The following is a 23,081-nucleotide window of genomic DNA, read 5'->3' as shown; positions in this document are numbered from 1 at the left end:
TAAATTGATAAAATATAATAATAAGTATGATTTAGTTTATAGTATAATATAAACATAATTATAATTATAAGTATTGATAAAAGATAATATTATGAAATTCAGATGAAATTAGAAAAGGGTTAAGATATAAACATGATAATGATAATGATATAATTTGATTTATTACTAAGTTTTAATATTAATTAATATTATTATTATTAGTAGTAGATCATTATTATCTAAATTATCATTTTAACAAATAAATCTTTGGTACATTATATATACTTATTACATATATTAGGATTATAGTAATATTTAATAATTACAAACTAATGATATTTCATAAATGAAACACTAATTGCATATATATGTATATGGATATATTAATATAACTAAATATATATAAATATTAATCATTATAAATCTATACACACAAAATCAATATATATATATATATATATATATATATATATATATATATATATATATTTATATATATATATAATTTAAGATATAATATAAGTATACGTTGTAAAATGGAATTTAGTATAAATTCTATATAACTATAAACATATAAATAATATATATTAATAAATGAAAGTTTGTGATTTACATTATATGTATTAATAGATATACAATTGTTATAGGTTCGTGAATCCGAGGCCAACCCTATACTTGTTCAATGTCGTTCTATGTATTTTTACTACAAAATACAGTATGGTGAGTTTCAAGGTATTCTGGCAATTTGACAAGTCAAGATCGTGCCATCACAATTTCCTTCCTAGAACATTAACAATGTTCATTCCGAAATTCATATCTGCGAATTCTAGACCATTACAAGCGGCGCTTAATCGCAAGAGGAAGAAACGAAAGGACAAAACTCCGAAATAGAAATTGGGGTATAAATTGCAGCAAATAAAAGAGAGCATTAACTGTGGATGACAATAATTATAGAAGACAGAAGCAGAGACTTTGAAATATAAGGGAAGATATAAAGGCCAACGACAAACCAGAAATTATAAACCATATATATCGATGCATATAGCAATATAAAGACACGGGAGAACTAGAAACACTATAAACCCAAGAGTATAGTAGAAGTAAATAGATTCTTCCGACGGTAGATGAAAAAGAAGAATGACCGATATAAAAGTTAGAAGTATATCGAGAATCAGAACTGGATGGAGCATATTGATGAATACTTTAAAATATGAGTTGAGGGGGAAAGAATAGAAGGTGATGAAACATGACTAGGAACTTAGAAATCAATAGATTTAACTCACACAATTACAGAATAAGTGAATCAAACCCTCTAGTGAATAGGTTAAACTTTTTGGGATTAATTTAGTCAAACCACAACTAAATCAAGTATGATTAGATCAACACCTAGAGCTATTATTCACCACCTGGGTGATTTGAGTTGAGATAGAATTGGAGGAGCTCACCAGATCTGAGTGTGTATAACAAATGATAGGCTTAACCCAAAATGAAGAACATAAGACTTTATATACCTCTGCTGTTGACTCACCTGTACGATTCATCCATCACATGTACGAGTTGGCTTCATCAGCCGTACGGGTGATCACTCACTCGTGTCTTCTCATTTAGGTTGTAATTGTGAACATCAGAATCAACAACACCTATAACACCACAAACTCCGTCAGTTCAAGAATCACTGTGGACATCATTACGAATCAATAACGCGTATATTGTATCAACGATTTATGAAGAATTAACTCATTCCTTCTGAAGAAATTATATGTATATTTTATATATATATATATATATATATATATATATATATATATATATATATATATATATATATATATATTGAAATAAAAAAAAATCTTTCCGTGCTAAGCTATTGTGTATGAATCTTAACTAATTGGTTAATTCATATTACAAATATGCAATAATGTACGTCCTTCGGCCGCAACTTAACCAGCGTTAACTACAATCTCTGTCTCAATTCAACAAATTCCAATTCCTAATAAATCAAGTATATATTTGATTTTACACTCCATCATTGATGTAACCGAAACTTTTCAAATAACATCATTCGTACTTTGCGAAGTTCACAAGAATTTAACGAAAACCAACATAACATCTCAACAAATAACGAAGTATTGATTCATAATTTCAATATTATTGAAGAAATACTTATGTAATCTCTAAAGCCTTCAAGGGATTATTCAATTCTAGTTCCAACCGTAAATCAAATGAGTTTAATTTAGTATTAACTCATTAAAATCTATGTTACATCTGAGGAGAATATATACATATATATTTTCATAAAGACTGTAATAAAAATTCTTATGTACAAAATATTAATTGTGAATTTTTTTTTAACGGGTAGGTAATACTTGAGATATATATATATATATATATATATATATATATATATATATATATATATATATATATATATATATATATATATATATATATATATTCACAATTAATATGTTACATTCTTCGAATCAGATTAAGCAAATTATCAACTATACTTCCTACTTTCACAATAATATACATTCTTTCATAGAAATCAAAACAACCATACTCATTCAAACTCAATTACATATTTTGATTTTGAAACCTCAGAATTAAATTCGAGATATAACTGGTACCATCACTTTTAGATTCCTACATCTTTCAAAGCTATATTTTGACTTCAAAACTGTGTTAGAACATCAAATGTATGTTAACGATTACAATCTGTGTTCAAACCCTTCGAAAATTTCTGAAGACACTTCGAATGATGAGCAATCGAGATGATGATCCAACCACATGTTACCCACAGTTATGTACCCAAAAAACTCTTTAAACCAAAGTAAAAGTTTAAACAACGTATCCGCGTCAGATTCTTTGGCATTTATTAGCAAAAAATAACTTTGCGACTCCTTTTCAAAGTAGCCAGTTTTGTCACAACTCCAGCAAGTTAACTTCGACTTTTCAGTCAGACTAACCTTATTATAACCTTGAGATATACACCATCATTACTGGGGAACCTTTCACATTCCACCACATTATTAGCAGATGTACCAACAACTTCATTACCCTTTGACTTTAGCCTCTCTAAAAAGTCATTATAATTATTCATTGAAACCCCATCATTTACTCGTTCGCATCTTGTAACGAGAATTTCCATACGAATCATTGGGAATTAGCAATCAGTATTTTGAAATCTCGCAGCATGTCTACGCCAACAGTTATATGTGTATATATAACGTCTATTTTCTGGACTTAATTTGAATGTGAAGTTTCTGAAAAACACTTCGAACTACGAATTGGTTCTTCGAAAATGGAAAATGCTGATGAGGCAGCAAAAACTATAAACGACTTTAAACGGTAAAAGCTGGATGATAATGAAGAAGTGTACTGGCAAAGCGCAGAAAAAGAGAAGTTTTGAAACAGGAAAACGGATTGAACAAAGTATGAAGGAGGCTGTGGACAAATCACAAAGACTGAACCTGACTTCAAAGGATCCAAATGATTCAGTACCTGCTGAAGTCATTAACGAATACCTTGCTCCTGACTCTAAACCCCTGCGGACAATATTCTTCATCATCCTCTGATATTAGAAATTCTAAAATATCATCGTATCTTTCATTATAAATATCCTCCATTTTTCTGAAGATATTTTCATAATTATTCTTATCTGAAATCATTTATCTCTTCGCGCTATCTGTATTACATCATAAAAGAAACTATTTTAGTTTCTAAATTCTGAAACATTCAAGTTTAAAATAGGAATATTTTTGAAGTAGTGTTGGGAGCTGAAGCATGAGTTAATATAATATAATGACACTTGATCAACGTGATTATATTACAGTAAGTCATGCTGAGTTTCTAAATGGAATGTGATGATTCACAGATCATAACATCATCATGTGCCATGTTATACGACTCTTGTATTCTATTTAACCTCTAAAATATCAAGAAAATATTTCTTGATGATTCGGCCTTTTCCAAGGTATTCTGGTAATTTGACAAGTCAAGATCGTGCCATCACAATTTCCTTCCTAGAACATTAACAATGTTCATTTCGAAATTCATATCTGCGAATTCTGGACCATTACAAGCGGTGCTTAATCGCAAGAAGAAGAAACGAAAGGACAAAACTCTGAAATAAAAATTGGGGTATAAATTGCAGCAAATAAAAGAGAGCATTAACTGTGGATGACAATGATTATAGAAGACAGAAGCAGAGACTTTGAAATATAAGGGAAGATATAAAGACCAACGACAAACCAGAAATTATAAACCATATATATCGATGCATATAGTAATATAAAGACACGGGAGAACTAGAAACACTATAAACCCAAGAGTATAGTAGAAGTAAATAGATTCTTCCGGAGGTAGATGAAAAAGAAGAATGGCCGATATAAAAGTTAGAAGTTTATCGAGAATCAGAACTGGATGGAGCATATTGATGAATACTTTAAAATATGAGTTGAGGGGGAAAGAATAGAAGGTGATGAAACATGACTAGGAACTTAGAAATCAACAGATTTAACTCACACAATGACGGAATAACTGAATCAAACCCTCTAGTGAATAGGTTAAACTTTTTGGGATTAATTTAGTCAAACCACAACTAAATCAAGTATGATTAGATCAACACCTAGAGCTATTATTCATCACCTGGGTGATTTGGGTTGAGAGAGAATCGGAGGAGCTCACCAGATCTGAGTGTGTATAACAAATGAGAGGCTTAACCTAAAATGAAGAACATAAGACTTTATATACCTCTGCTGTTGACTCACCCGTACGATTCATCCATCACACGTACGAGTTGGCTTCATCAGCCGTACGGGTGATCACTCACTCGTGTCTTCTCATTTAAGTTGTAATTGTGACTTAGCTCAGCATCAACCGTGCGTATGAGCCTGTCAGCCGTACGAGTGAGGCTTCACTCGTACGTCTGACCTAGTCTAACATAGTCAAACATCCAAATCTCGTTCCTGCAGTTCCTGTAACCACATACAAACACGGATAGGATAATAACGAGCGATCATGGTGGCCTGTAAACTGTTGTACCTGCAATGGACGTGGGTAGATGTCTAGGGACTTGCATAAAATGCATCAACAGAAGGTGTGAGTTGTAAGGAAACGAAGGAGGTGAATTTATAAGAAAATCTCTGACAGAATAATTAAAATGGACGATCGCATTTAAAGCGGATCCTAATTCCCTTGGTTACCGGAGAATCAAATCTTATTACGAAGATTTTCTTCAAATGCCTTGAAATCTGGGAATCAATCATATCTACGTCAAATGATAAGATGAATCTACACTTACTCATTTCACTCTTCTATGTTAGCTTCATTCGTACTATTCATATAAAATGATTGTTTATCTAAATTATTCGCTGATGATAAAACTCTAATTTTCAGCCCGTATGCATCATGAAAACATACTTATTATCATTCACAACCTTTCCACTCAAATTTCGGGACGAAATTTCTTTAACGGGTAGGTACTGTGACAACCCGGAAATTTCCAACCAAATTTAAACTTTAAATCTTTATATATTCCTGACACGATAAGCAAAGTTTGTAAGTTGAATCTCAAGAATTTTAAACTGTGTTCATACATTCATTTAACCTCGACCAAATTCCAAAGATTTACGAACCATTATAGGAACGGATATGATTATATATGTATATATGTATATATTATAACTTGAAAACATTAACAAAGTATTAGACGTATAATACTTTACATAAACGTATTTGTTTCGAAATATATATATTCAAATAGTTATCGATGGGATTAGAAGATGTTATCAAATGATTGACTTAACATATACATTGAATTAGGATTACGAGTCTCTATTAAGAGGCCCACTTTGATTTAGAAAACCTTTCCTTTTTAACGATATCCGGAATATTTGATAAAAGTGATTTACAAAAGTGTCATTAACGTGAGTTAGTCAAAAGTTAGTAATCATTTCCATTTAAATTTCAAAAATATACTTTACTTGATTAACTCGTGTCCCTAGATAAAGCAACCCTTTAGTTTTCACATTAAAAACATTATTTGGTGAAATAACTACTATTATTTAAAAACGAGTTAAAATGAACATTTAAATCTATTTGGTTTTGAAAGGCTAAATATTATATCATTAGTTAAAATATTTCAAATATATTTATTAGGTACAAATTTACAATTTTAAATATATATATATATATATATATATATATATATATATATATATATATATATATATATATATATATATATATATATATATATATATATATATATATATATATATATATATATATATATATATTTTAACTTAGTCATAAAAACGTCCCAATTTAGAATAATGAAAACAACGAGTCACTAATTTATAGAAGCAAATGACCACAACACTCAAATTTTATAAGATACATTTTTACAAGGTAATTTATTGTTGAATAAATCAAACTATTATTAAAGGTACACATCGCATAACGTAAAAGGCTAGTTTTCTAAACGTACGAAAGTGCGCCCGAAAAACCGAAAGTGGTACATGGGTCGTGAGACCACGTCCGTGTCATTTTAGTAAAAATTATATTTTTACCAAGAGCGTAAATATAATATAATATATAATTAATTATATAGATTAAATAATAATTTATAATTAATATATATAATAATATATAGAGTGTCGGCAAACGAGATTGGCTAATTGTGTTGTGCACTTTGTAACCATGCGACCGCATGGATAAACCAAGCAAACCCCATGCGATCGCATGGGGTGTTTGGTGAGTTTCCATTTGCTTTAAAAACGTGTTTTGATCTGATGAAATTCATTCTATCTATCTCTCTTTCTCACACATATACGGAGTATATATTATCTATTATTATTATTATTAAAAATTAAGATTATTATTATTAATCTTAATATTATTATTGTTATTAAGAGCGATATTATTATTAGTATTATACATAAAATACTACAACGAGGTTCTGCTCGCGTGATTTCAAAATAAGTTTTCCGAGTAGGATAGGGCTAAGGAAATTATGGGTTATAGCTATGGAGGTGATGGGTATGGTTCATGGGTATGCTCAAGAGGTCAATCCAGTATTTATCATCTCCGTTGCGTCTATGTACCTTTCCTGCAATATTGAATCTCAATATTGATACGTGAGCACTCATAACTTAACTTTTATATACTAATAGTGTATCCCTGACTAGTGCTCGAGTATATAGGATTATGCATGCTTGTACTTTTGATATTGCCATTAGATAGGATATGTTGAATCTTGAATTAGTTACATATGCGGTTGAGATAAGGTATAAGATATGCATGTCGTTGGAAAGATATCGAAAAATTAAGAACTTTTCATTTAGAACTCGAATGATTTCGATGAACAGATTAGAAATTATAGTCAATTGAATTTTAGTATTATTGTTAAAATGATTATTATTACTATCGTCGTTATTATCGTCGTCATTTTTTTTATCTATTAATTATTATTATTATAACATTATCATTTTTAACATAAGTATAATTATTAAAAGAATTGTTATTGTTATTATTATTATTATTATTATTATTATCATTATTAATAATATCATCATGATTAATATTTTTATTATTATTATCATTAAAATAGTTATTAGTATTATCATTAATGTTATTATTATAATTATTATTATTAGTATGATTATCATTAAAAATTGATATTAGTATCATCTAACTATTATGACTAATATTATCATCATTTTTATGAATGCGATATAAAGACGACTAAAAGATATTTTACAAATTGATTAGGAAATAATGAGTATGAGTATCATGATGAAATTAAAATATTAGAAAATATTGATTTAGATAAAATTATCGTTCTTATTATTTTTATTATTACTATTATTATTAAAAGTATCGTTAGTATTAAAACTATCATTTTAACAAAAAATATTATTTTAATAGAAATGTCATTGTTACTATAAAATATTATTATTATTATCATTTTAAATAGAATTATTATTTTAAAAATAATATTAAAAAGTATTGTAAATATTAAAGTTATCATAATTAGAATTATCGTTTTACCATAATGTCATCTTAGTAATTATAAATATTGATATTTTATGTTAATAATTATTATTACAAAATAATACAACTTTTACTTACTATTATTATAGATATTATTTTATCAAATAAATATGTAATACAAATAATATAATTACCTTAATAAGATTTATCATAATATTTTTATGAACTTTATAAATTTTATTACTTAAGATATATAAAAGTATATTTTTTTTATATAAAGTTTTATTTATTAATAAATGAATTATATTATTTACTTTATTAGATCTTTTAAAAATATAAAACGACGATATAATAATCATGTATAAATTTTGGAAATCATTTTTGAGTCAAATTGATTTTTGTTGACTTTTGCACATTAGTCTCGAGCATTAGGATTGTGGTACACTATGACTTGACCTAATTTGTTAGACAAATATTGACCAACATATATATATATATATATATATATATATATATATATATATATATATATATATATATATATATATAAATAAATATATATATATATATATATATATATATATATATATATATATATATATATATATATATAATTAATTTAGGTTCGTGAATTCGAGGCCAACCTTGCACTTGTTCAATGACGTTATATTTATTTTTACTATGAAATACAATAGGTGAGTTTCATTTGCCTTTTTACCCTTTATATTTTTGGGCTGAGAATACATGCGCAATTTTTATAAATGTTTTACGAAATAGACACAAGTAATCGAAACTACATTATATGGTTGAATGATCGAAGTCGAATATGCCCCTTTTTACTTGGTAACCTAAGAATTAGTAAAGCAGTCTACTAATTGACGCGAATCCTAAAGATAGATCTATTGGGCCTAACGAACCCCATCCAAAGTACCGGATGCTTTAGTACTTCGATGTTGTTTTATATCATGTCCGATGGATTTCCCAGAATGATAGGGGATATTCTTATATGCATCTTGTTAATGTCGGTTACCAGGTGTTCAATCCATATGAATGATTATTTTTGTCTCTATGCATGGGACGTATATTTATGAGAAATGAAAATCTTGTGGTCTATTAAAATGATGAAAATGAATGATTATGATAAACTAATGAACTCACCAACCTTTTGGTTGACACTTTAAAGCATGTTTATTCTCAGGTGTTAAAGAAATCTTCCGCTGTGCATTTGCTCATTTTAAAGATATTACTTGGAGTCATTCATGGCATATTTCAAAAGACGTTGCATTCAAGTCATTGAGTTCAGTAGAGATCATTATTAAGTAAAGGACGGATTAGGTCATTTATAGTTGGACATTATGAAATGGTATGCATGCCTGTTAATTTTCGATGTAAAGAGAGTTTATCTTTTAAAAACGAATGCAATGTCTGAAAAATGTATCATATAGAGGTCAAATACCTCGCGATGTAATCAACTATTGAGAATCGTTTATAATGTATATGAACGGGTCCTTTCAACTGTCAAATATTTTAACCATCAAATTTACGTTTAAAAATGATTTAGAAAATCATTATTATATGGCACATTTCAGTTTGTACTAATAACATATACAATTAGAGATGTACATTAATATTATTGTTAACAATCATTTTTAAAACAATTTTTTACAGACTCATGTTTAGTATTTTTTTTTCTTTTTACGGCCAAAATTGAAAATATAACACACGCTCTTTAGCAAGTTGCTAAAGGAGAAAAACGAAAGTTACAAAATGATTACAATGGCATAGCAAGCCATGAATTCCAATTGGAGACACCATGACCTCTACTTTTAAGCCAACGAAAAGCAAATAACTTAGTTACATCAAAAATGTTATTTCTATTAAAAAAAAAAAACTTCGCTAAAGACTAAATCGTTCATGAACCTCCAAAGGATCCATAGAAGAGAAACAACAATTGCAATGATCCGATCTTTTTTAGAGCTTGGCGCTTGAAGACCCTCGATCCAACTTGAAAAGTCATCCCATGTAACAAAACAAGGCATATTGCAATCTGTCCAAATCGTAACATTACGCCAAATACCCGCAGCTAAAACGAATACAAAGAACAAATGAGATATCGACTCAATACCATTGTTGTAAACTAGACAAAGAATAGAATTGATCTCTAAACCTTTCGCGCAAAGATTCCAACGAAGAGGCAACACATCCAACCTAAATATCCATAAGAAAACATTGACTTTCCTCAGAAGAAACTTGTGCCAAACGGTCGAAATCTGCATAGAACCAAGAAGCTCTCGGTTATTTGTCAATTGAAGTTAAAATGGTTTCAACGGACGTGCTCATAATCTACGCGTTAGTATTCAATATTAATGTTTTCGATACAAATGTTATCAGTAACAATATATTTTTTTAATTTTAATTGTATTATACATTTGATAAGTATCGATACTAATTTATAACACCGTCGTGCAACGCACGGGCTCATAAAACTAGTGTAATACATACTATATTAAGAATGAAAAAAACAATAATCAAAAGAAAATTAAAACTATACGTGTGTTTATATTTTTTCAATATTATAAAGGTTAAAAAATACGAATGTATATGATACGTTTCTGTACCAGACGGAACCCTAATTCGTTTGCGAGGAGAAGAGAATGAATAATCCTTGTGGTCTTCATTATCAATCAGGTATGTATACAATTGCCAGGTCATTGTGTATTTATACTAGACGGAACCCTAAATGTATATAGTATGTATACATTGTGTCTGCTGTGTTAATTACTAGTATTAGTTTTAATTTTACCTTAATTATCACAAGATTAAGTTGAGTCATAGCGTAGCAGAGGTCTTAAGTAAAGCACAAAAGAATAAAAGCTCTAATCTTTCATCTCCATAAGCATGTATGTAAGGAGTACATATGTATTGTTTAAAATAATTTTTGGAGATATAAAGTTGAGCCATAGCATAGGAGAGGTCTTAATTAAAACACAAAAGGATAAAAGCAGAGGTGTTTAGTTAGTAATATTAGTCCTCACTCGCTCACTTTCGAAGCAGTTAATTCAGACAATGAAGAATCAGACTCTCTTTGAGTGTAATAAACTGAATAATAATAATACTAATAATTATAAGACAAAATTACGTTCGTCGTCCCTGAACTTGTATTCAGCCTTCTCAGGTCATCCTTAAACCTTTTTTTTTTTGCTGCCGTCATCCCTGAACTTATACTTGGTAACTTCGTTTCATTTTTCCGTTATCTCATCCAATGTGCGAAGCAGATGAGGGTATTTTAGTCTTTTTATCATTTGTTTACCGATTAATGTATTCAATACTCGGAGTTGTAGGTTATTAAACAACGACGGACGGATCTCCGATTCAAAACTCGGAGTTGCAAGTTATTGCCGTTTCTTCCACCATTGGTGAGTGGTAACCGGAGAACTAGATAAAACCATAGTGACCTTTTTATTTTCCGATTCAACACTTCCACCCAATTTGTTATTTTCACCAAATGGAAGGTGATGTGCTTTCTGTGGATATGAAAATCTTCCACTCTCTTTTAATTGTTGCTGTAAATTAGGGTTTTTGCAGGTTATTGAACGAAGTCATTTCTTCCACCATTGGTGAGTGGTGACCGGAGAACTAGATAAAATCATAGTGACTGGTGGTTGATGGTTGCTTGCGGTGGTAGAAGGATTTTCAAAAAAAAAAAAAAAAAAAAAAAAAAAAATTTAAATTGTTTTTGACTAAGAAATTGTTCATAGATCTAGTGAGATTGTTTTTTTAATTTGTTGGAGAAATTATTTTTTTATTTGTAATTGATTAGGGTTTATAATTTGGGATAAAATGAAATGGGGAATGTCAATTAGGAATAAGAAGGTGAATGAAGTGGTAGGGATGAGAAAGGAGGTGATTAAAGTTTAAAAGACCGGAGTTATAAAGTACAAGTTCAGAGACGACACCAACAAAAAAAAAGTTTAAGGATGACCTGAGAAGGCTGGATACAAATTCAGGGACGACGAGCGTAATTTTAATTATAATTATGTTACTTGTGTTTCTGCCTGCAGCTTGTAGTCAGTTGTTTCTATCTTTGAGGACAAAGTGTTCACGTGTTACTTTTTCTAAAGCGGCTACAATAACAAATGATGATGAGGATATTATTATGCCAAAGGTAATCTACAGTTTAGCTCCTGCTTTGGGTCACCACAAGCGATTTTCTAATAACGACGAGAATACCAGAATCCCTCATATTCTCAATGCCCTTGAATATGCTAAACTCACTCCACAGGTTAATCAAATCAGACTTGTTTGCTCCATCACATTCGTTTTATATCAGTCAATCTGCCTAACTACAGTAGTACTTATTTATATGTAGTTATTTAACTGATGTTAATCTCGTGATCCATATAACAATTTTTGTTATATATGTGTGCAGTTTCGAGGATCTGAGATCAATCAAATTATAGATATTAGAAAAGCTACAATGGAAGATATAACAAGTATCCATTCAACATCTTATTATTCTTTCCTTGAGAAGGTAATTAATACTACATGTTTTATATTATTACTATTATTGTATTATGGGTGTGTTAATATTAATTATTAATATTATTTGTGGTATTAATATTATTACTATTGCTTTTAACTATTTTGTACTAACAATAGTACTAGTATTAGTATTTTTATTTTTTAGCCGCTTAGAGCCTAAATTGATTTTCAGGGAGACTTTTAAACCCATGAAATTTTGATTCTATCATTTTCATGGCGTCTCAATATATATATATATATATATATATTTTTTTTTTTTTTTTTTTTTTTTTTTTTTATTTTATTTTACTATTTTTATAAATAAATAAAAAAGGCCGGAGGTCCACTCGGAAGCAATCTCTTTATCCGCCGAATAAAGAGAGGGATGACTTTCTCTACTTTTCTGGGTGGAGAAATGACTTGTTTTTATTCTCGGATAAGGGAAGGATTGTCTACATCTCACCTCCCCCATACACCATTCAAGTGGTATTGGGTACTGTTGTTGCTGTTGTTGTAAATGAGAGGGTGACACGTGGCTATTTGTGCATATACACCACTCCCATGTGTGAAGATTGATCCCACTAATTCTAGGGAACTCGAGAATAATATTACCTTCTTCCACTGGAATTCGTTTTGTCACAACAAACCTTGTTATTATAGGTTATGTTATTTTGGTTAGAGAATATCACACAATGATCACTTTCGAATCTTGTTATTATAAAATGGGTTTGTATCAAATATCTAATCTAATACGTATATTATTATTACTAGTGGGATTGTTTGATTGATTGATTGATGCCTCGCTTGTTAATTGTTACTAATTAACGGTCTTTTGTTTCTTGTAAATCTTCTGTGTATGTATAGACAGTGAAAGATGCTAAGGCTTCAAAAGATGGCGTGTTAGAAATTGAAACTTCTAAATTCCCCACTTATGTAACTCGCACAGTAAGAGCATTCCTCTTTTTGTTTCTTGAATCTGCTCAATATGCAAGAGTTTGAATCTTAATTACAATTACAAATTACAATTTTGGTAATCAATTATTTAAAGGGAGAGATCAAGAGATGGGATCATTATTTTTAGAGGGAAAGGAGGGAATTACATAACATACATCAATCAATATATATATATATATATATATATATATATATATATATATATATATATATATATATATATATATATATATATATATATATATATATATATATATACAGTATTATTATTTATTATTATTAATTATTATTAATTATTATTTCAATGATGATTGTTATTCAGATCCTGCTCATTAACTATAATTATGTAAATGAATCCACGCAGACACTTAATGATGCATTGATTGGTGCTGGAGCAGGCTTATCGTTGGTTGATGCTGTGGTAAGCTATCCTAACCTAAATTATAGGTCTGTATGTGCTAGCTAGTTTATTTATTTTTTTATATTATATTATAGGCCACATAATATGATATATGAATTTCAATTTTATTTATTTATAATGTGAAGGTGGCAGCATCAAGAATGAGTGAGAACCCTCCAATTGGTTTTTCCTTAATACGACCTCCGGGACATCATGCCCTTCGAGACGGGGCCATGGGAGGTTGCATTTTTAATAATGTATCTATTGCTGCACGATATGCCCAACGCACCCATGGACGTAAACGTGTTTTCATAATCGATTTTGATGCGCATCATGGGAATGGAACTAGTGATGCGTTTTATGATGACCCTGACGTATTCTTTCTTTCGACTCACCAAGTAAGCAACAAACCAACCAACCCAGAAATCTTGCTATGAATAAAATAATAATAGATAATAATGTTTCATCTTACCAAGTAACATGTGTATGTTCTCAATATTGATTTATATCTAAATAATAATTAATTAATGTTGTCAATTTAATTAGGACGGATTCTACCCGGTTGATAGTGGCAAGTTTGATGATATTGGATGTGAGAATGGTGAAGGGGCAACACTCAATTTGCCATTACCTGAACTTTCCGGTGATATTGCAATGCAAACTGCCTTCGATCAAGTTATTGTACCTTGTGCACAAAGATTCAAGCCCGATATAATTCTTGTTTCCGCAGGGTGGGTCATCATTTTCTTTCGTCTACCTAAACCCTACACACACGAGCGTTGTGTTATATATATATATATATATATATATATATATATATATATATATATATATATATATATATATATATATATATATATATATATTGGGTAGAATCAATGGTGAAGTAACCAATCGGGGGGAGCGGAGGGAAGCAAAAAAAAATTATTTATATCGTTTTTTTTGGAATTTTTTTTTCAGGCATCAAGATAACACAACGAAAATATGAACATTTAAAAAAGACACTTCGTGATGAATGTTATTATTTAGGCGGGAAAACGATCGACAAAAATAACATTCAAGATTATATTGATCGTGAAGAATGTTAACGTTTTTTTTTCATTTTTGTGAAGTAAAATTTAGCCCGATTTAGAGTTTAGGGTTTAGGGTTTGGTGTTTTGGGTTTACTCCCTAAACCCAAAATCCCAAACCCTAAACCCTAAACTCTAAACCGTTCGTGTTAAAAACTCAATCTAAATCCTAAATCTAAATCCTAAATCTAAACCCTAAATCTAAACCCTAAACCCTAAATTTCTAAACCCTCTAAACCCTAATATCTAAAACCTCGACATAAGCTCGAAAAACACGATAATTGTTATATATTACTTCTTCGAGCGTTTTCCCGCCAAAATAAAAACATTTATCACAAAGTGTCTCTACTAAATGTTCATAGTGTCATCCAATCTATAATGTTCGTGAACAAAGTTTTTTCAAAAAACGAAAAAAAAAAAGTTTTTGCTTCCCCCGATTGGTTACTTCCCCTTTATCCTACCACTATATATATATATATATATATATATATATATATATATATATATATATATATATATATATAGTGGTAGGATAAAGGGGAAGTAACCAATCGGGGGAAGCAAAAACTTTTTTTTTTTCGTTTTTTGAAAAAACTTTGTTCACGAACATTATAGATTGGATGACACTATGAACATTTAGTAGAGACACTTTGTGATAAATGTTTTTATTTTGGCGGGAAAACGCTCGAAGAAGTAATATATAACAATTATCGTGTTTTTCGAGCTTATGTCGAGGTTTTAGATATTAGGGTTTAGATATTAGAGTTTATAGGGTTTAGAAATTTAGGGTTTAGGGTTTAGATTTAGGGTTTAGATTTAGGATTTAGATCGAGTTTTTAACACTAACGGTTTAGAGTTTAGGGTTTGGTGTTTTGGGTTTGCTTCTCCCCGATTGATTACTTCCCCATTGATCCTGCCCCTATATATATATATATATATATATATATATATATATATATATATATATATATATATATGATTATATTTGTTTATGTTTGTTCAGATACACTGGACATTTTATGGAGATATCAACAAGCAAGTGGCAGATGACTACCCGAATGTCTTACGTGTTAGCAGATGGGATTAAACAGCTTGCAAAATATTTGTGTGGTGGTCGATGTGTGTTCTTCTTGGAAGGAGGATGGTTTACGGATACTCTAAAGTTTTGTATTGAAGAATCTTTCCGTGGTTTTATTGGGGAACCGAGCATGCCAGACGAATACGCAAAAATGTTTCCTAACTTGTTGAAGGATGAACCATCTAGTCAGGTTAAACAAGCCATTCAGAGGGTCAAGAATTTGCATTCTCTTTAACTAAACTATCTCTTTCTTTTTAATTCCGCACTTCTAACTTCTATCTACAAGCTAGTTTATATCGTGGTTTTGGGATGAAGAAAAAAAAAAAACTTTTGAATATTTCAAGTCATTGTCTCCTCGGTTGGATCTATATTTAATAAGTCACTGAGATGCACCAAGTATGCTTTTCTTCTTTTACTTTTTTCAACACTTACAAACCATGCCAATGCCTCATTTATTTAGATATGTTTGAATTTAAGCATCCAGACTAAATATTTCCGAGTGCTAGGCATTAGCAAAAAAGTCAAAAAATGGAAACTGAAATCGTACCTTTTTAGACAATGCGGTTTTTCTACCAATTTCGCCTTGACTTATTGATTTTGCCTTTGCCCGTAATAAATTTCTCATTATTGTATTTGTATAAACATAGAAAATAAATACTGTTAATGTTATGTCATAAAGTTAAGCAAAAAAAAAAAAACACACATAAGGCCGGTCAATGTCGATCGTTACCCATCATGTGAATCCTCGCCACCCATTAACAATGATGGGTAGTCACTGGTTAAAGCATCTGTGAGTCACTACTGCAACGATTATTTGTCGAATGAATTATGGGACCCAGTATTACTTTGTTTGTATAATTTAGTGGTAGAGTATAATTTTAGGGGAGTGATATGTATACAACCAATTTTTATATGTACACAACCAAACATGCTTTACAGGTTGTCTTGTACAACACTGTATAGCAAATTTGGTTGCGGTACAACACTATATAGCAAATTTGGTTGCCTACATATAAAAATTGGTTGTGTACATATCATCACCCATAATTTTAGGTAGTCACTATTTTTATGGGACCCACTATTAATTTGTTTGTATAATTTAGGTAGTCACATTTTAGAGGTACAATTTTAGGTAATATTTTAGTGTACGGTAGGGATAAATTAGTGAACTGAATTTAGAAGGGCTTTTTGTTGATGTGACGCTGGTGTGGAGGAAAGAAGTTACCTTAAAAGGGTGAACGATATGGAGTGGTCTAAAGAAGGTTTTACTAAGTCTGAATCCGTACTCTGATAATAATTTGAAATATATATATATAATTGATTAAAGATCCGTACACTACTAGATTTTAGTCATACACCACCAATCGCGCATCAAAATATTCTACTCTAAAACACACTAATGCACATTTAGTGGTGTATGACTAAAATATTTGATGTACGAATCACCTCTTTTTATATATGATACATTTTACAAACATTGCATTCGTAAAAGACAAACTTTCTTTACATCAAAAATTGACAGGCATGCATACCATTTCATAATATCCACTATCCAACTATAAATTGACTTAATAATAATCTTTGATGAACTCAATGACTCGAATGCAACGTGTAACGACCCGACTTTTTCGACTAGCTTTTATGCCTTGTATTTTTGCGAAACTGCGTATTTGTGCGTACTGTGTTACTTTATTACTCCGGAACCTTGGAATACGTGTTTTATATTCATATATACTTTAAAACGTACCTTAGTGTATGTAGAATGCTTAACTTGTCCACCGGATGCTTTATAACCGTTAGTGTTACTTGCCATTACGAATAAACCGCGGACTGCGCGCACGTTTGACTTTTGTCGGAACCGGAACTTTTGGACTGCGAAATATTAATTATTATTTTATAATAATAATTACTTGGGCCTTTGGATGCTTAATTTTATTTATTTAATTGCTAAAGCCCAATTGTTAGTCTTGTTGGACTTTCTACCTTGTTGGGCTCAAGCCCACCATACTCTAGCTAGTGACCCAATTAATTAGCCCAAACATAATTACTAGTGGTCCATAATAATAAATAAATAATAAATTAATTAATTAGTGAGTCATACTAGCATAATGAATAAGGTTTATCTAATTGTCACATGAGATTCTAGCAAAAGGACACACTTTAGACACCATTAGCCAAAAAGTAAAGTTTTGTCTCCCCCTCCCCTCCCTCAAAATTTCGGCCACCAAGGAGGCCTCATGGCCACCTCATCAATCCATGTGAATCTCTAATGCTTATAAATACTAGCCTTTAGTCTCTCATTCCAACACTTGATCATTTTGATTTTTCACACACTTGTTCTTTCTTTCTTTCCATACTTGTAAGTTTTCTTTTTCTTCCTCTTTTCCTTCAATATTTTCGTGTATCATCATCATTCATCTATGGAGATCAAGTTCCTTTTAGCTTGATCTTACTTATATCTTGTTGATTCAAGCATGAATCTTTCAAGAACAACAAAGATTCAAGCTTTCTAGCTTGAATCTTCATATCTTTTGTAGATCTACTTCTTTTATACTTTAATCTTTCTATTTTGTAATAAAGATTCAAACTTTTGTTTGTAATCTTCATGCATCTTCAAGATCCAAGCTTTATGCTTCAAGATCTTCAAGAACAAACAAGATGCAAACTTTCTAGCTTGAATCTTCATATCTTTTTGTTAGATCTAAGTTCTTTTTGCTTTGATCTTGTTTTTTTGTTAAAAGATTCAAACTTGTGTTTGTTATCTTCAAATATCTTAAAGATCCAAGCTTTATGCTTCAAGATCTTCAAGAACATCAAAGGTTCAAGCTTTCTAGCTTTGCAACCTTGTAACTTGTGTGAAATGGATCCAAGCTCTCTAGCTTAGGGTTCCATCACCTCTTTAGACTTGGATTGTGCTTATACTTGTTAAATTAATATAAAGTTTGTAACTTTAGTTGTTATTGTGAATTGAAATTGTGTTAAGACTAAGGATATGATGTAACCTTGGTTCATCATCCATCTAAGACTCATGAATGAGTTGTGTTCTTACTTGGTCTTAACATATTGTGTATTGATGGTGAATCTTGGTCAAAAGTGATACTAAACCATCAACGAGTTGTACACTTGAAGCTACAAGCATCAAGGATGAGAACCGTGATGAGCATCAAGCACCAAGAACCCCACCGGAGCAATTACCTACTGTTTTTCGTATCTGATCAGGCCACCTGGGCTACTGGAAAGTTGATTTTCAGTTAGTTCGGTTCGAGTAGATGATTTTCCATTTCGGCCTCGTCTTAATTCGAGTTACGGTTTAGGATTTATGGCCCTCCGAGAGTCACTACACCCTATTAACGTTGTGCTGAAATTTCTGACCTACTCGCACTTAAACCGTCTCCACGGTCAAACGAAGACGAGTTAGATTCTGAAAATTGGTCAGCTGTTAGGGGACTCACATACGGAGCCATATCCACTGACTATGCATCTTTTCGATTTACGTAGAGGTCGTAGCAGCTGACCGAAGTCAGCCTATTGTTTCGATCTCTATTCTTGTCGAATTTACTTAGCTTTTATGATGATGAACGATGATGATGATGACACTTAAACTTATTTTATGCACTATTAGAATTTATAAAAACAGCCTACTGACCTAGTAACCTTTGATTTAGGTTGACGACCTTTCGAACCGACTTACTACTTGCGTACTTTCATTACCAACTTTACCGCTTTTATCACTGTGAGTTATATCATCCCTTTTTACTTTAACTATTTTGGGACTGAAAATACATGCGCTTTTTACGTTTTACATACTAGACACGAGTACTTAAACTTTATATGTGTGTGGGTCATATAACGGCATAAACATTCCCTTTAGTACGGTAACGTTTAGTCATTGGTCTTTGAACCGGTGAACGCGAATCTTAGATATGGATCCATAGGGTTTGACATCACCACTCGGGCTAGTCGCGCTAGCATTTAACGGGTGTTTAATACTTCGTGAACATATGTATAACAACTCTCATATTTCCATACCTGAATCGACTAATTTGACTATAGGGTTGTTATCCATACGTAATATATAATTAAATTTGACATTGATCAAATATTTATTTTTTGTCGACACTTTTTGTTAACTAAAGTTTACACTAATTATATAAAATAACTTTAGTTAATATTAATATTAATGCGTATTATATTTAAAACTATATGAAACATGATTATTAATTAAAAGATAAGTTATTTTAATCATTATATATATATATATATATATATATATATATATATATATATATATATATATATATATATATATATATATATATATATATATATATATATATATTTAGCTTATAAAAAAAGAGATTTTTTTTATAAATTAAATAATGAGCCCATGAATTTTGACTAAATATTTTCAAAAATAAAAACTTATTAAAAACATTTTTAACATGTTTTTATTTTTTTGTCAAAATTGGCAACTTTATTTTATTTATATTTTTTCTTTTCACCAACAAAATTTTTTTCCTATAAATACCCACTTCCATTTCATAAAAACTTGTATCAAATCTTTGGAAAAACTCTCTCACAAACTTGGGAAAATACTTAAGGTATTTTCTATTTTTTTATCGAATTGCTTTTATTTTTTGTATATTCTTTAAAAATTCAAATTTAATATACATAAATTATTTTTACATGTTATAATTAGTATTATAAGTATTATGATGTATAAAAATAATTTTGATAATTTATGGAATATTATTTATAATTAAATACGAATTATGTAGTATTTAAACATAAAAACAATATAAAATTCGTAATAAAATATTAAATAGTAATAAAAATAATTATAAATTTTTTTGAGATTATTATAATTTTATAAACAAGTGAAAATTATAAAACTTAAATAAATGGGACTATTAGTATTTAAAATGAATTTACATTTGCATTATTCTAAACCGAGAGAAATAATAAAGAAAATACAAAATAAATACAAACGTGTATTAAATATTTTTATAAAATTTTTATATGATTAGTAGCATCACTAGATACTTTAAAAAAAATATAAAAATTAATTTTAATTTATTTTTCCTATTTATTTAATTATAGGCCGATTACAATGGTAAAATAATTAGAAAACATTAAATAAATAATATTTTGATATAAAATTTGATTAATAATTTTTATAATATTTTTACATAATATAGAACCTGTAAAAAATATAAAATTATTTATTTAGGACGATTTAATATTTATTACCTAATTAAATTTGAATAATATAAACCGAGTATATATATAAAGAAAAGTGGGAAATAAATACAAAAACTTGATAAAATTATTTTTATAAAATATCCTACTGAATTGTATAATTAACTAAGTTTATAAAAATTATAAATATAATATTTAATGAATTAATATTCGAATTAACATATATTAGTATGATTTTCGATTAACATAAGTATATTACATATACTAAATTAATATTATTATTATAACTTACGGTTAATAACTAAGTATACTATATAATAAAGTATAATACTTATAATGTAAGTTAATAACAATACATTATTAATAAACACTTATTTTATAACTATACTAATTTAATAATAATAACTTATAGTATATAATATAAGATAATCAAATTGTTAATACATTAATAAATATAATATAACATATATAATAACATATAAACCTAAAGTGAAGGTTAATCAAAGATAATGTACAATTCATGTGAACTTCATCGCTACTCACGGTCGTAAGTGAATGATGTCTAGGTTGCCATTTATGGGTAAGCTTGTGGATCTCGAATGCCATGACTTAGATTCCGGTCAAGAGTCCTGGCCCCCCGGTTACATCTGGTCATTCCTGACTTATTTGATAGGAACGAAGTTTGAGTAAAGTTGTACAACGTCTTGCTAAAGATTAACCCGAACTTTCTAAAATTGAAAAATTACTATAAGTGGAAACTTTCCATAAATAGTAACCTTCCGAAAATGGAAATTCTTTAGTGAACCATTACTATCAATATAGTACTATATACTATTGTCTGTTAGGCAATGTCTGATCATACGTTCTATCTCTAGGTTGAGATCTTGATCACGTCCTTCCGTTCAATTCTTTCGTGGAATACTCTTTTGTGCTACTAAGGTGAACTTCATAGCCCTACTTTTTACTGTTTCATAAATGTTTTATAACTTTTGGGGTGAGACACATGCTTGCTTTATAACTGTTTTACGCTTAGACACAAGTACTAAATTGTTAACTATGCTGTCATGCTTTGATTCATGCTAAATCCCTACCGTAATATCGTTAATTGCTACGTTTAAATGCAAACTTAATTATTGTGAGTAGGCCTATTGAGAGTAACGTCTCTAACCATTCGATCGTTGGTCTTTGGTTACATAATAATGATTCCACGACACTGACAGTACAAGGTGTCATAGGGTAAACTTGTTTAGTAGCGATATTACAAAATGCATCAACACTTTTAGATTGATATTTCTATATCAATCAACTTTAAACTAAATCTTGTGGTCTAAAACTTTGGATATTATTTATAAACCTATGAATTTCACTCAACCTTTTTGGTTGACACTTTAAGCGTGTTTTGTCTCAGGTGATGATTGAGCTAGCTGCTACTTGCTACTAGATGATTGATGTATGCTTTGCTGCTTGCATGGAGTCCATCATTCATATTTATCATTTTGTTTAAGACATTTTCCATTTACTGTACTCTTATGATGTAAAACTTTGAATAATGCTTCTGCTGTTTATTTAATAAATAAAACGTCTCATTTAGAGTCGTTCTCGCTTATACAACTGTGTTATGATATGATTGATCACAATTACCCCTGGTCCATTTTGGGGGTGTGACAGATTGGTATCAGAGCCATGCTGTTGTAGAGAACCAGGATTGCATTTTAAGTGTGCCTTATACAATTAGGTACCTTAGCAATGTAGGACTACAACTTTCCTTGACTATAGTGCCTTAAATTGTTGCCTTTAATTGTTAAATGCTACACTATACTTTAGAAACTTTACTTATCTTAGAATGTCAAGTCAATCTAAGAACTCTGTTCACTTTTCTAAG

General features: G+C 29.7%; 1 protein-coding gene and 1 long non-coding RNA gene across 4 annotated transcripts; both read left to right on the top strand.

Moving 5' to 3' along the window:
• The first annotated feature begins 10,535 nt into the window (after positions 1-10,535).
• LOC139866946 (histone deacetylase 14, chloroplastic-like) lies at positions 10,536-16,354 on the top strand. 3 transcript variants are annotated; one of them, XM_071855249.1, is made up of 10 exons: positions 10,545-10,665; positions 11,319-11,393; positions 11,552-11,594; positions 12,039-12,259; positions 12,407-12,508; positions 13,363-13,443; positions 13,817-13,873; positions 13,999-14,250; positions 14,399-14,583; positions 15,926-16,354. In XM_071855249.1, exons 4-10 carry the CDS (start codon positions 12,134-12,136, stop codon positions 16,233-16,235), a joined length of 1,113 nt encoding a protein of 370 aa, XP_071711350.1. In that variant the 5' UTR covers positions 10,545-10,665; positions 11,319-11,393; positions 11,552-11,594; positions 12,039-12,133; the 3' UTR covers positions 16,236-16,354. The 3 variants fall into 3 exon arrangements, with proteins under 3 accessions (XP_071711349.1, XP_071711350.1, XP_071711351.1); XM_071855250.1 differs by lacking the exon at positions 11,552-11,594; XM_071855248.1 differs by lacking the exons at positions 11,319-11,393; positions 11,552-11,594 and having other exon boundaries at positions 10,536-10,665.
• Positions 16,355-22,090: 5,736 nt separating this feature from the next.
• LOC139865946 (uncharacterized) lies at positions 22,091-22,810 on the top strand. The gene is made up of 2 exons (XR_011765170.1): positions 22,091-22,138; positions 22,608-22,810. It is a non-coding gene; the product is annotated as an uncharacterized lncRNA (long non-coding RNA).
• Positions 22,811-23,081: the final 271 nt, after the last annotated feature.

Source organism: Rutidosis leptorrhynchoides, chromosome 9 (assembly GCF_046630445.1).
Source record: "Rutidosis leptorrhynchoides isolate AG116_Rl617_1_P2 chromosome 9, CSIRO_AGI_Rlap_v1, whole genome shotgun sequence".
Classification (NCBI taxonomy): domain Eukaryota; kingdom Viridiplantae; phylum Streptophyta; class Magnoliopsida; order Asterales; family Asteraceae; genus Rutidosis; species Rutidosis leptorrhynchoides.
Note: the sequence above shows the minus strand (reverse complement) of the source record. Positions and strands in the feature narration are given on the sequence as shown.